At 48.8% G+C, this 13,961-nt stretch overlaps 1 protein-coding gene across 10 annotated transcripts in view; it reads right to left on the minus strand.

Annotated features, from left to right (window-relative positions):
- Positions 1–310: 310 nt before the first annotated feature.
- Positions 311–13,961, minus strand: part of fat1a (FAT atypical cadherin 1a) — a 77,960-nt gene continuing 64,309 nt past the window's right edge. For 3 of the 10 annotated variants that reach the window (XM_069689186.1, XM_069689188.1, XM_069689185.1), the window contains 13 exons: positions 12,258–12,455; positions 11,033–11,629; positions 10,040–10,262; positions 9,819–9,950; positions 9,491–9,648; positions 8,352–8,829; positions 7,571–7,724; positions 6,751–6,861; positions 5,981–6,639; positions 5,144–5,281; positions 3,700–3,759; positions 3,220–3,255; positions 311–2,228 (listed from right to left, as the gene is read on the minus strand). In XM_069689186.1, the coding sequence (XP_069545287.1) occupies positions 1,582–2,228; positions 3,220–3,255; positions 3,700–3,759; positions 5,144–5,281; positions 5,981–6,639; positions 6,751–6,861; positions 7,571–7,724; positions 8,352–8,829; positions 9,491–9,648; positions 9,819–9,950; positions 10,040–10,262; positions 11,033–11,629; positions 12,258–12,455 (3,591 nt within the window). In that variant the 3' untranslated portion in view covers positions 311–1,581. The other 7 variants (XM_069689190.1, XM_069689189.1, XR_011310544.1 and 4 more) reach the window with 6 other exon arrangements.

Below are 13,961 nucleotides of genomic sequence, written 5' to 3' on the forward strand. Positions count from 1 at the left end.
TTAAAATGTTCCAAACAAATGATTCGACAGTCAAATTTGTTGCAGACACATTTTCTGCTCCACGAGATTGAAATCAAAACCGCGACAGTTTAAGGGGTCTAAGAGTTGGAGATACCACAGCAGTTTAAATTAAAGTAAAAAAAAAAGTTATTATCTGAATAGTTTGTATTAATATTTCACCCTTCCAAACACCATTTAGTTTCCTTCATGTGCGCCAGCAGCAGCACTGTCGTTACCGAAATACTACTTTATCTTGGTTCTATTCGTGAACACGATATCTGGAAATAAATACACGCAGACTTTAGGAGTATTTTTTTTTTTTAGGAATAATTTATTGCCAGTAGGAAAGCGTGAGCTTGTGGCAGTATTCAATAAAAACCTTAACAAGACCATAGCATTGCTTCAGACACACACAGACACCTGAAAAAGTCACGTGTCCATGGATAACTCTGCACTATAAATATATTGGGTCCCATTTTCTTGGTGGAAAAATAAAGAGGTTCCAAAGTCAAAATGTACAAACAAACAAAACAACAACAAAAAAACAACAACACAAGAATATGCAGTCGTTCATTGAAGACCCTTTTTGAAATGAGCAAGAGACAATAAACTTTTACGAGTACACTGTGTTCAGAAAAGCCACGCTCTTCTCTTTTTTTCATGTTTATTTTCTTAGTGAATGTAAGCACAGTAAGGCTGATAATGTCACACCATTTAACTTTTTTTTTTTCCCCGAAAATAAAAGCATAGAATATCTACAAAACCTAGTAAACTTTGAAATCAAAACTGTACATTAAAATTTACATTGAAAATGATGATTTGTATAAAAAACATTTTGCTTGGTTTTGTTTCTAAAAACAAAGATATTGTCATGAAATTTTCTTTTCTTTTTTTTTTTTTTTTTTCTTCTCTCCATGATGTTTCTCCGGTGTATACGTTGAAATGTTGATCCTTCAGACGATCCACTTTCTGTGTGTGATGACAGTTACTTAAAGCGATGGCACCGCCAACTCAGAGGGGGGCAGGAGTTGGACTGAGGAGACGCAGAGAGGCTGCAGAGTCGCTGCTGGAGCTTCTTCGGGGCTTCTCAGCCGAATGGCCTTCACAACCAGTCTCAACAACCCCCGTGGTTTTACTCTTTTCTATGTGTGTGTGTGTGTGTGTGTGTGTGTGTGTATGTATGTGTGTATACGTGTATTTGTGTGTGTGCGTGTATATGTGTGTATGTGTATTTGTATATGTGTGTATGTGTGTGTGTATTTGTGTGTGTGTGTATTTGTATGTGTGTATGTGTATGTGTGTGTGTGTGTGTGTGTGTGTGTGTGTGTGTGTGTGTGTGTGTGTGTGTGTGTGTGTGTGTGTGTATGTGTGTGTTTGTGTGTATGTGTGTGTTTATATGTTTGTGTGTGTTTATATGTATATGTGTGTGTGTGTGTGTGTGTGTGTGTGTGTGTGTGTGTGTGTGTGTGTGTGTGTGTGTGTGTGTGTCCCCACATACTGTGCGTGTTTAGTGTGCGTGGTGTGTGGCGGGCTAACATCAGGTGTATCTGTGTGTTCAGGCACTTTTGTTTGGATCCAGTGTCAGACTTCAGTGTGCTGTTGGGAGTCCAGCGCCGGGATGGCCAGCCGCTCAAAGTGGCCCTCATCACCGCTCTCGTAGTCGCTTATCATCACCTCGGACTCCTCGCAGCACGCCGACATGTCCGAGCACGAGGCCGTGGACGTGTACAGGGACACGGACATGTTGTCCAGAGCCGAGGAGTCAAAGTCCCGGCCGCAGCCCAGAGGGTAGCCGCCCCCGTAACCGCCGGTGCCCGCGGCGGAGGCCGGGGCGACGGCGGCGCCGTGGCCCTCGGCGTCGCCCCCGTCGCTCGAGTAGGAGTGCTGCGGCAGGTACCGGTTCAGGCTGTAGAGCCGGGGCAGGGCCGGGCGCTGGCGGACGCCGCCCGAGCCGGCCGCGGCCGGGTCCGAGTCCCGGCCGAGGGGCCGCAGCGTGTCGCCGTACTCCGGCAGCGGCGGCGGCGGCAGGTCGTCGTTGGCGTGGAAGTCCTCCGGCGGCGGAGGGAAGTCGCTCTCGATGTCGAAGCCGCCGGGGTAGTAGTCGGTGTCGATGGCGCTCGGGTCGCTGTACAGCGGGGCGGGTGACTCCACAACCTCATACTGAGGGAACTCCTGGATTCCAGGAAGTTGAACACTTGGCATCCAATCAGACGTGTCCCAGTGATACCCTGTTTGACGAGGACGGACCAGAGCGCGCGCACACACACACACACACACACACACACACACACACACACACACACACACAGGTGTTAGCGTTCCGTAGCGGAAGCTGGACGCGTCGCGCCCGCTCCGTGTTAATGTTAAAAACCCACACCATGCAACAGGGACACGGGTCACACCGGCACACTGAGGCGCAACACGCAACTGCACACCACTGTGAACGACTTCTGAACACACGGCAAACAATATTCACAAACTTAAAGACACATAGAAATTAATATTAAAAAAAAAAAAAAAACATTTTCCAACTCTGTCTAAAGGTACTTGTGTGTCTTTTTTTTTTTTTTTTTTAAATAAAAAAACAGCCAATTTTCTTGCACTGCAATCAAATCTCAGGTTTTTAAGTAAATATACATGAACTGAGAATACAACAAAAAAAAATCATTTGGATTGCAAACAAATTCTACCTTATAGTTTTGGTGACAGATTTGAGAATTTTTCTTCACAAAAGTTTCGGTTACAAATCAAAAACTTTTTTCTTTTTTTTAGCCAATTAAGCACTTTTTGTTTTGCGACCAGTTGGGTGAAGGGGGGGGACACAACTGGTCGTATTTAAATAACATACGTCTGTACATGACATCGTTTTTGACACTTTCGATGTTGTGGATCCCGTGAACGATCTCCTCGCAGCAGTTACTCAAACACACAGACACACACGACCGGGTGCTTCCGGTTAGTTACCGAGCAACAGCTTTGACCGTACAACACTGAACGCCGTCGCAGCATCAAAAGCCATGCAGAGGGGAGTTTTCTGGGGACGATGAAATAAACCTCACGAAGAGGTTCAACACTCCTCATTTAGATTCGGGTGGGGGGGGGGGGGGGGTTAGTGGTTAAAGGTTAAAGGATCAGGGGGGGAACACCAAGTGAACCACACCAGGCAAGCAAAGATGAAAACAAACAACAACAACAACAACAACAAAAAAGAGAAGTCACCTCTTGGGTTCTTGAGCTCATGAGCCAAAAAAGACTCTTTACATGAGGCGAGAAAGGGGGAGAAGAGGAGAAAGAACAAGTCACAATAAGTTCGAAGAGGAAGGAATAAATCGGCTCGGGGTGGGGGGGAGGGTGGGGGGGCATGAATGAAATGAGGACGGCGAACCACTGAAGGACAGATGATCGGGAGTGATGCGGGTGAACGGGCACACGACAGGTCTGCCATTGTCTTAAACAGACTTCTCCGGGGTGGGAAATCAAACAGGGGAGTTTGTTGGTTTTTTTTTTTTTTTTTTTTTTTTTGTATTTGCGTATCTTATTAAGTTAGCAGCTGAATTAAAAAAAAAAAAAAGAAATACACCAAAAAAAGGAAGCGTCCGGAGGAGGTCGGCCGGTCAGTGTAAGATAATGGCAGCGCCGACACGTCACATCCCAACACAGAGGACACGACGACCGGGAAGATGGAAGCCAGAAGAGTACCTTCTCCTTCCACCGTGTCAACAGCACAGCTGACAAAGTGGATTACTGTCACTATGGAGGCTTGTGAGAGGCAGGGGGGAGGAGGAAGGGGGGAAGAGATCTTAGCATTAGAACAAATCATTTCTACAGAAAGAAAAGAAAAAAGAAAAACAAAAAAACAAACACACTGAATGCAGAGTGGTGCGGAGGCGAGCGACGCTTCCCACAAACGCCGCCGACCTTGTTGCTGCACCTTTTTTTTTTTTTTTTTTTTAATGTATTTTTGATCTTTTCTACGACTACGAATGTCTGAGGGGGTTTCATGGCTGGGCACAAGACAATGGAGGAAGGCAATACAGTGGAGGTGGTGTGCGCCTGTGTGTGTGTGTGTGTAAGGAGGGGGAGGGTGATTGTTGGAGGAGGGTCTGGTTTTTGTTTGTGCAAGATAACAAACAACAACAACATACTGAGATGCGGGTGCGACTGACAGTACAGATGGAAGAATCAGCGAAATTCCCCCGAGATAGAAACACATTTCCAACCTTAAACAGAGAACAAAATAAAGACTGTGTGTGCGCGCGTGCGTGTTTGGAACATGTTCAAATTGAAATTTGGACTCATTCTCAAGTTTTGAAGGTAAAGATGAAGGTTTTTGATGACTTCCGAGCAGCACATGATACGATGGAGGGTAAATTCAAGTGTGACGCGAAGAAGGAACGGGAAGAAGATAAATGACGTGCGTATACCATCGTGATGTGTTCCTCGATGTTTGCTTTAAACATCCGTTTGTAGCTATGTTTTGTAAAAAAAACACAAAAAACAAAAACAACAACAACAAAAAAACAGACAAACAAAAAGAAAAGAGAGAAGAAAAGGCGTGCTCGTAAATAAAACTCTTGAAATGACAGAATATAACTGCTGCGTGAACAAGTCATCAAACTCCTTCTGAAGCTGAACAAAGGGAAACGTGAAGCCCGATGAACAACATTGTTTTTGTTGTTTTTTTTTTTTGTTGTTGAAATAAATAAATAAATAATCCCGGGAGAATTCCACAGCGCAAAGTTGTTGTGATTGCTTCCGTCTGTACCGGTGGCGATTGAGGACTTACGGGCCGGACCCCCTCTCTTATTTAAAACCGTGTTCTGGACCTGTGGACTGATTTGATCCATATGGGAGCTGAAGCCCCGCAGCAAAAAGAAAAGAGGGGAAAAAAGAAAGAAGACGTGACCCCACAGCCACTGATCGGGCCATCCATCCTGAGCATGCAAAGAACAAAAGGGTTAGACAAAAGAAACATCCCGCGGGCCGAGCGGAGAAAAGAACGAGAGCAGCGACGCGTCTCGTGGATCTATACGCGTGTGTTCAAAATACGCAGCATCATCGTTTGTTTGTTTTTTCTCTCAAATGCCAGAAGAGGAGGAAGAGGAGGAGGAGGAGGGAGGCGCGTCGGGACGCGGCGGCGTACCGTTATCATCGCAGGACTCGGACTGGAAGGAGCTGAGGGAGTGGACCTCGGACATGCTGCCTCTGGTGTTGTACGGGTGGCAGGCGCTGTCCTCCACGGGCTTCTTGGTCAGGCACGGGTCCAGGTCCACCACTTTGGCTGCGGGAGAGCACAGAAGGACGTCGGTGCGAAGCCCGGATGGCGCGAGGCGACGAAAGCCGAGTCGCGCCGACTCCAGCGCCTTTTTAAAACTAGAAAAGCCCCGTCGTGTCGTTGAATCGAAAGCGGTTGCGTTGTCCCGCGTCGGAATGCTGAGGTTTTATATTAAGCGTCGAAAATAGTTGGGAGCATTACAAATACGCGCCAAACGAAATATAAAGTGAGCCTGCGGTACAATGTGCTCCGCTGTTGTGCACGAGAGACGTCAAGACATTCTTTTAAACAAATGTAAAACCGCAACGGTTTCTTTGGACTTCAGTTTGGAAACTTTAACAACAGATTTTTATTTTAACATCAGCGGCGGCTTTCCTGGAAGGGACGACGTAAATTGGGGGATGAATAAAAAGAGAAAATAACGACAAGCCCTGTTATTTTGTAACTGCTTCGCCGCTTTAAATAGACTTTAGTTGGGTTGTATCGGATTTCACGAGCAGTTTTTGCTCATTTCCAAACAACTGAAACGCCTGCTCAGCAAAAGTAAAACAAGAATTATCTTGTAACTGAAAGTACATCACGTTAAGTACAGCCGTCGGGTGTCAAGTGACATCATCGGGCTTCCGGCGACGCATTAGAAGCGCGCGTAGACGCCGCTCAATCACGCGACCGGCCGCCGCCGCCGCCAACTCGATGTCAACTCACCGTCGTAATCGTAGTCCCAGTTTGGCTTCTGTATGGAGTCGCTGTCCGACACGGAGTTGGAGGGCGGGGGAGGGGGGAGGTTGGGCGCCACGCTGCACACGGCCACGGTCTTGCGGTGTCCGTGCACAGAGTCCGGGTTGAAGGTGCTGAACTCGGGGTGCTCCGGGATGGCCGAGCCCTCGAACGAGTTCCTGTCCAAGTTGTTCCGCGAGTCGCTGGGAATGCTGGGGGTGTAGGAGATGGGCCGCACGGGCACCTGGGGGGGGACGTCCGAGTAGATGTTTTTGTTGAGCTTGGCGTCGAAGTACGGCCTCTGGAGGAAGGAGTGGGGCACGCCGGAGCCTCCGGGGCGCTTATCGTCGTCGTCGTCGTCGCCGCCGCCGGCCTTCCGCCTCCCGCGGCAGGCCCTCTTGCGGATGACGACGAAGAGGAGGACCAGGATGAAGATGCTGGACACGAAGACGACGATGCCGATCACCTCCTCCGAGCCGATGTTCCAGGAGGTGGAGACCAGGTCGTTGCGGACCTCGGCGCGGAGCTCGCACGTCTGCCCGCCGAAGCCCAGCGAGCAGTTGCACCTGTAGGAGCCGTACGTGTTGTGGCACCGGCCCCCGTTGGCGCACGGGCTCCTCGCGCACTCGTCCACGTCGCTCAGGCACCTGGACGACACAGCGCAGCTCGGTGAGCGCAAAAAGAGCCGACCGGTCTCGCGCGTCGAGACGTCGGGTCGATTCAGCCGCCGCGATTGATCGTGAAACGGACGTACGTACCTGTCTCCCTGGAAACTGGCGTCGCACTCGCACACGGGACCGTCCAGGCTGTCGATGCACTTCCCGCTGTTTTTGCAGGGGTTGTCTCGGCAGTACGGCCCCAGCTGGCACCTGCATTCAAAACACGAGAAGCACGTCAGGCCAGTTCCAGCTGCAGAACCACGAAGGGTTGCCGTTAAGGTCCTCCTCCTCCTCCTCCTCCTCCTCCTCCTCCTCCTCCTCACACACAAAGCTCTGAATGGGCTCAGGCCGAGTTACATCGCTAACTCTCTGGTGAACTATGAGCCCTCAAGAACATGGAGGTCGTCTGCTGCTGGTTTATTGGAGGTTCCCGACAACAGCGGGATCCAAAATCTGGGATTCATCTTTTATCAGCTCTGCTCCAAAGCTGTGGAACAAACTGCCCGTAGGTGTACTTTATTAAAGAAAGCTTAAAACACATCTCTTTACTTTAACTAGCAACACTTTGCACTTGTCTGCACTTTTTCCTCATTGTTCTATATTTCAACGCAATCTTATTCATTTGTTGTCTTGCATTTATGCCTCATCTGTTCTTGTGCATTTTATTTTCAAATGACACTGAACATGTTTTTAATGTTCCTTTACGCGAAAGTCTGCCGTCATTATCGAAACGAGATCACGCAGGCAGGCCGTGAGAGGTTTTTTTTTTTTTTTTTTGTCACGAGTGCCAAAAGTTTTCACCGACAGGTGAATTCAAAATGTAAGTTTCCATCGCGGCAGGCGGGGACCACTTCAAAACAAAACAAACTAAAGCGTGTTGAGGACGGTGTTCATGTGACGGAGGCTGGAGCTGTCGTACCTCTGTCCCGAGTACTGCCCTCTGCACTGGCAGTAGAAGTCGTCCGCCCGAGGTACACAGGTGCCCCCGTACAGGCAGGGGTTGGAGGCGCAAGGACTTATAGCGATCTCGCAGTGTGCTCCCATGAACGAGGCGAGACACTTGCAGAAGTAGCCTGTGGAAATGAGGAAAACAACGCTGAGCGAGTGGAGGTTTTTTTGGGGGGATCAGAATTCCAGTAGTGTAATTTTTTTTTTTTTTTTATTTTAATTGGGCTGGTGTTTATGAAACTCCACACATCCGGGCGAATGTTTCACAAAAAGCCTTTCTGGTGACGGTATGTAATTACGTGCCCGGATTTCTGGCAGGTCTTTTAATGTGAAACAGATGCGGAAGTGTCGACTCTGCATTAACAGCAAACGGCACTAGCTGCAAATTAACAGCAGCACAGAAACACACCAGAAAGAAAGAAGCATTCAAACTAAATCATGATAAATGTACAGAGTAAATCAGAATTATAGGCCTGCTTCCAATAGCTGGTCTTGATTAAAAGCCTGGTTCACCTCTCGAGTTGAAAACGTAATTTTAAAAGTATCAACAACAACAAAAAATAGCTGGGTTTGATTTGCAGTTAGCGAGGCAGCAGTACCAATATTTTATGACGCAATTAAAACCTCACAATATAAGTGTACAAACACTTGAGAAGCACGGTGTTCAAAACAAAAAGGAGAGCTGGAAATTCTAATGAAGCAGCTGCGGTGGAAATAAGCGAGTGCAATGAGCCAAGCGGGACATGGCGTACCGCCACTGGGCAGCGAGGTGCAGCTCCCTCCGTTGGTGCAGGGGTTGCTGGAGCAGCTCTCGGCAGGTGCGAGCGAGCAGCCGGGAGCCACGTCCACGATGTCCTCCAGCACGGCGTGCGCCCGCCGAGCTCTGGTGTTGAGGGGCAGCTCCTGGCCGTTCAGGGCGATGGCCTCCATGCAGCCGCGGAGGCCGTTGGTGACGGGCAGGCTGCGCCCGTGGCGGGCGGCGGCGGCGGCGGCGTGCTGGCGGACGTGACCGCCGAAGTAAATCCTGTCGTCGAGGTTGAGCGTGCGCAGGGTGCCCGGCGCCGTGCCCGAGGCGGCGTGCACGCGGTCCAGCACCAGCTTGGCGTAGTTGCCGTCCACTTCCAGAGAGACGGAGTGCCACTCCCCGTCGTTAACCTGAGCGCTGTGGACCGAGACCAGGCCGGGGCCGCTGCCGCAGTCGAACTTGTACTGCAGGCGGCCGTTCACGATCTATTTTTTTTTTTTTTTTTGGAGACAGAGGTGCGGAGTTAGAACGAGCTGCGACGTGCAGCTTTTTATAGATTCCGCGTTAAACAGTCCGCGATTAATTTCGGACACGGGGTGCGTCCACTTAGCGGTGTGCCGTAAAAGAGCGTTTAACTCCTGTAATACCAAATTTTACATGGGAAAACAAACCTTTTTTTTTTTTTTTTAACAACAATATAACTTGTGTTCTCCCACCAGGTTCTTGGTCCACGGTCTGACATGCAGACTGCTACACCAGACGGACTGGAAAAGGAATGTGTGGAAAACTGCTTTCTGATTCCCTCCCACCACTAAAATAGCTCTTGTGTGTGTGTGTTTTTCAACCCACCACCACATTCCCATAGTCCCTCATGTGAAAGGACTTTTAGAACGGCCTTTTCTGAACCCTGCAGTGGAGTTGGTTGGCACACAGTCGGTCGGCTCGCTGGTCTCAAGGGAATCGAGGAGGGGGGGGGCAATAATGTGTTATTAAGCCCTTCTGATGTGAAGATGTGTAAGAAATGCAGAGGGACGGTTGGTCTCCGCTTATTTATGATGACCGAAGTTATTAAATCAGTTTTAAAAGAGGCTGAAGGAATGATGATGCCCGTGAGTGAGTTCTGGACAAATAAGTCCGCGCGCTCACCTCTAGGATGCTGTAGTCTGTCCCTTTAGCATACATAACAGTGGCGTGGGTGGAGAAGGTCCTGAGCCGCAGGGAGAGCTTCATCAGCTCCTTGTTCTCATTCTCAATCAGATTGTATTTCACGTAACCGCTTCCGCCGAACGTCAACGAATGGCCATCTGCGAAAGAGCACACGTGAGGAAGAGCGAGGACAAAACAGAAGTCAAATCCGGCGCCGAGCATCGTCGTTAACATTATACAAGTGGAGGGAGTTGAGAGAGAGAGAGAGAGAGAGAGAGAGAGAGAGAGAGGGGAGAGACGACGCGAGATCAGAGACAGAGAGTCTTACCGGAGCATTTGCCCTTCGCGGCCTCGGGGCACACGCAGCTGTACACGGTATCCGGAGGATCGGCCACACACTCCATCCCCTCAGGACACGGGTTGCTCTCGCACAGGTTGTTCAACACAGGACACCTGCCACCTGGATGCCAAAATATTTCAACTCAGAACGGGAGCCGCCGCAGGCCACAAAGGGAGAGGCGTGCGTGGGCGCGCTTGCGCCGGTCGTACCTTCACACTGGCAGGTCGCGGTCCTGTGGTGCCGCGGGGTCACGAAGCTGAGGCGGGCCGTGCTGTAGGTGGACGTGGCGGTCTTGTCCAGCGAGACGACCTCGTCGCAGAAGTGCAACGGGCAGTCCAGACCAGCGCACAGCTTCTGGACCACCCGCACGATGCGGACCCCCGTCATCTCCTCGATCACGGCCGCAGAGGAGTTCAGCTTACGGAAGACGACCTGAAGGAAACGCAAAACACCAAAAGGCTCAGTTGAAGGGGACGACGGCGGAAAGGAAACCGCCTCCGATCTGATTTGACAGAACATGAAACCAAAAAAACCCCGGCTCTGACGAGTTCATAATGGCAGAAGACATTTTAAGGATGAAGCTGAAACAATTAAGTCATTTAATCAATTTGATGATTGGTTGGAAGCAACTTCGATACTGATGATACATTGGAGTCACTTTTCAAGGAAGCAGCAAAGAAGTATGTTACGATGTAAAATAACTTCACGGACAAGTGATTGTTAAGAGTGAAATTTCTGGATTCTTTACAATTCATCTTTTTAAAAAACTATGTTTTATATGTCAAGAGCTGAAATTTGAATAATCAATTACTCAATCAATGGATCAGCAACTGTTATGACAACCGATTAATCAGATTAAGACGTTTTTCAAGCAAAAACTGTACGCATTTGTCATGTTCAGTTTCTTGAATGTGCGGATTTACAGCTTTTTTTTCTTGTCGTATCAAACTGAATATTGTTTGGTTTTGGACTGTGGATTTGACAAAATATGTAATTGGAAGGAACCTCCCCCGGGGCTCTGGCAAAAATAATGACAAGTTATATGATAGTTTATAGACTAAATAATGAATATAATCATCCAAAACAATATCTGCTGCCGGGCTAAACATGTAATTCAAATCTTTTGTCTCGACAAGTGAAAAGTTTGGCACCGATAAAATGCCTGTCTAGAAACATAAAAGTGTAATTCTGGCTGATCTCACCTCCTGAGATTGGTACGGGCTGCCGGATCTCTCCAGAGTCAGCAGGACATCCAGGTCTCTTTGCCCCGAAGGCTGCAGGCTCACTAACTGAACTTCACTCCTGCGCACTCCGGCGATGTTTCTCAGGGCTCGCTGGAAGTTGCGCCAGTAGTCCCCGATGAACTCCTCCGGGGCGATGTTTGCAAAGCGCACCGCTATGGAGTTGTCCAGGGCCTGACGGGTCACTTGCCGAACGTGCACGGTGACGTCGGCGACCGTGGCGAAGCGCCCGTCGGTCACCGTCACGTTGAACGGGTAGTGGCCCACGTCCAGCGGCCGCAGGGCGATGACTTTACCGTCGGAAGCCGAGACCGAAAACAAGACGTCGCTCTCGTCTGCCGACGAGGAAGACGAGGGGGGGAGGCTGTAGGTGAGGGTGTCGTAGACGTCTTGGTCGGTGGCGTGGATCTTGCCCAGGACTCCTCCCGGGTACTCATCGCCGGCGGTGGAGACAAAAATATCCAGGGGAAGGATCGCCGGAGGGAAGACGCTCTCTTCGATTATCCGCACGCTGATGAAGGCGGTGGAGGAGAGCTGAGGTTTGCCGCTGTCTGACACCTGGATGCGAGGAAAGAGAAGGACACACAGGGTTCATCTTCTTTATTTTTTTTTTTCCAACAGCAGAGGGCAATCAAGCTCTTGCGCTCCTCACGTCCCTAAATTAACAGCTTCCAGGTCCTGTCGGTGCAGCGGATATCAAAGCCAACAAAACATTTGAGATCATACATTTTACACTTTCACAGCGACGGTCATCAAGCAAAAAAGCAAAAAACTATGACTCACATGTGAGTGTACATCTCGTGTAGCAAAACATCACACTTTGATTTCATATCCCATCTGCCCACTCCCCCCCCTCTGTTCTTTCCTCTGAGGTGACACGTGATCTCGCCAAATCAAAGCAAACGTCTCTTATTGAAGCTTCTTGCGTGAGATGCACTCCGGTGCAGCAGCTTTATTGTGCCCCTATTTCAAGTCAGGATCTTGTATGAAGTGGGTTTTCAAGGTTGAAATAAGTTTTAAAAGATGGACATGCAAAGAGGAATACTGACTAGCCGGGGGAAAACGAGCGAGCACGACGGGGGAAAAGTACAGAGAGGGATAAGAGGGAGGACGAATAGATCCCATCGCCGAGGCTTGACGGTTAAATCGATACTCACTCTCGACTCTCCTTGATGCTGTGACTCACCTGCGCGTGAAGTAGGTAGTTTTCTTGGCTTTTCCTGTTTAGCGCCCCCGCAGCCACGAGAGCTCCCTCCTGATTGATGTGGAACGCGTCGCCCTCGTTCCCGTCCACGATGGCGAAGGTGAAAGGCGGGCCGTTGTGAGAAGCGTCCCGATCAGTTACGGTGAACTGAAGAACGCTCGTGCCTTCTGGTCGGTTCTCCTGTGGGAGGCGAGAGAGGCGTGTTTCATATTTGTGGTGAGAGGAGGCGGTTGTCATGAAACTGCAGTTGTTTTTCAAAAGGTAAGATAGACCACGTCTGTGCCTCAACGCTGACTGAAACTATTTCCAGCTGGGAAACACAGCTGGAAATGAATGAGTTAACCAGTCAGTCAGTCAGTCAGTCAGTCAGTCAGTCAGTCCGCCACTTTGGTTGGTGCTGAAAGGCTGTAGGATAACTGCCGTGAGATTTTGTACACACATTCATGGTCTGCAGAGAATAAATCCTGCTGACATTGGCCATTCATTGACGTTTCCTCTAATGCCACCAGCATCTTATTATATATAATGCAAGGAACATCTGGGTGCAGGTGTGTTTGTCCCTCGCATATCTCGACAACCGTTCGTCCCATCTGCTTCCCACTTGGTGGCTGTATTGCTCGAGGCCCAGGGATGTGCATTGTCAAATTCGGTGCGATTTGGGACACGGTACACATTTAACTTTAATTTAAAAAAAAATTAAAAAAAATTGCTCTGTGCCACAGCGGACGTAGTCGAGCGTGTCTCCACCAAAGTCCACAGCGAGCTGCTCTCCAGAAAGCTACAAAGCAATCCGACGTGCCGGGCCAGACTGCCAAACAGGCTGTTTTAAACAGGCACTGCACTAGTTATCTGAAATTCTACAATCTGGACTGGAACAAAACTGATATTCGTTGTTCCCAGGTGATGAATCTTAATGACTTTGTGAACCTCTGACTTTTCGTCTGGCGCCACCACAAATCTCATTTGTGAACCCGAGTGAAATGTCTTTTGTCCATGTCCAAATATTTGATGGATCACCAATAATTTTGGGGGATAAAAAAAATGTATTTCCTGATCAGAATAATTGCGCTAACTTTGGTGATCCTTTATCTTATAATGGGGCCCCATCATCAGGCCAAAATTTTTGTTTTGCTAAATGCTTTGGTTCACAACCAAATACCTAAAAAGCTTCAGCTCAAAAGAGGTGGTTAACACGGTAAACATTAGACCATCAACATCACCATCAGAATTGTGACTGTTAGCATTTAACTCAAAGAACCGCAGAGTTTAAGTGCAGCTTCATGGCTGTAGAATCTAATTTTATCCACGTGGCGCTGGTATTTGTCAGTTGTCCTTGCCTAACAGCTTGTTCAGTGTTGTGGCTCGGTTTGTGTTGAGTAACAGTAAAAGCGACTGTGTCAGTTTTATAGTCGAGGCTTTGTCTTTTGTTTTTCTGTCCCTGAGCGGGCTTTAGATCAGCCCCTGCTGCTGCCTCTTTTAAGTCCTGACTCAAAACTCGCATTTATTTTCAAGTGGTAAAACTATTGATCCTCTTGGTCGTGCGTACAGCGCGTGCATGCTCCGTTTGGTCTTGTTCTGTTTTAGTGGGATTTTTGTACAATACTTTGATCAAGGCTTCATGGAAAGTAAAATAAAGCCAGTCGGGAGGAAAAACAATGGTTCATCCTGAAGTGCTCGAGCTGTTTG

This window comes from Brachyistius frenatus, unplaced genomic scaffold, assembly GCF_029030835.1.
Source record: "Brachyistius frenatus isolate BFR_SWC_R1_liver_20210118 unplaced genomic scaffold, ASM2903083v1 Contig_7, whole genome shotgun sequence".
In the NCBI taxonomy this organism is placed as follows: domain Eukaryota; kingdom Metazoa; phylum Chordata; class Actinopteri; family Embiotocidae; genus Brachyistius; species Brachyistius frenatus.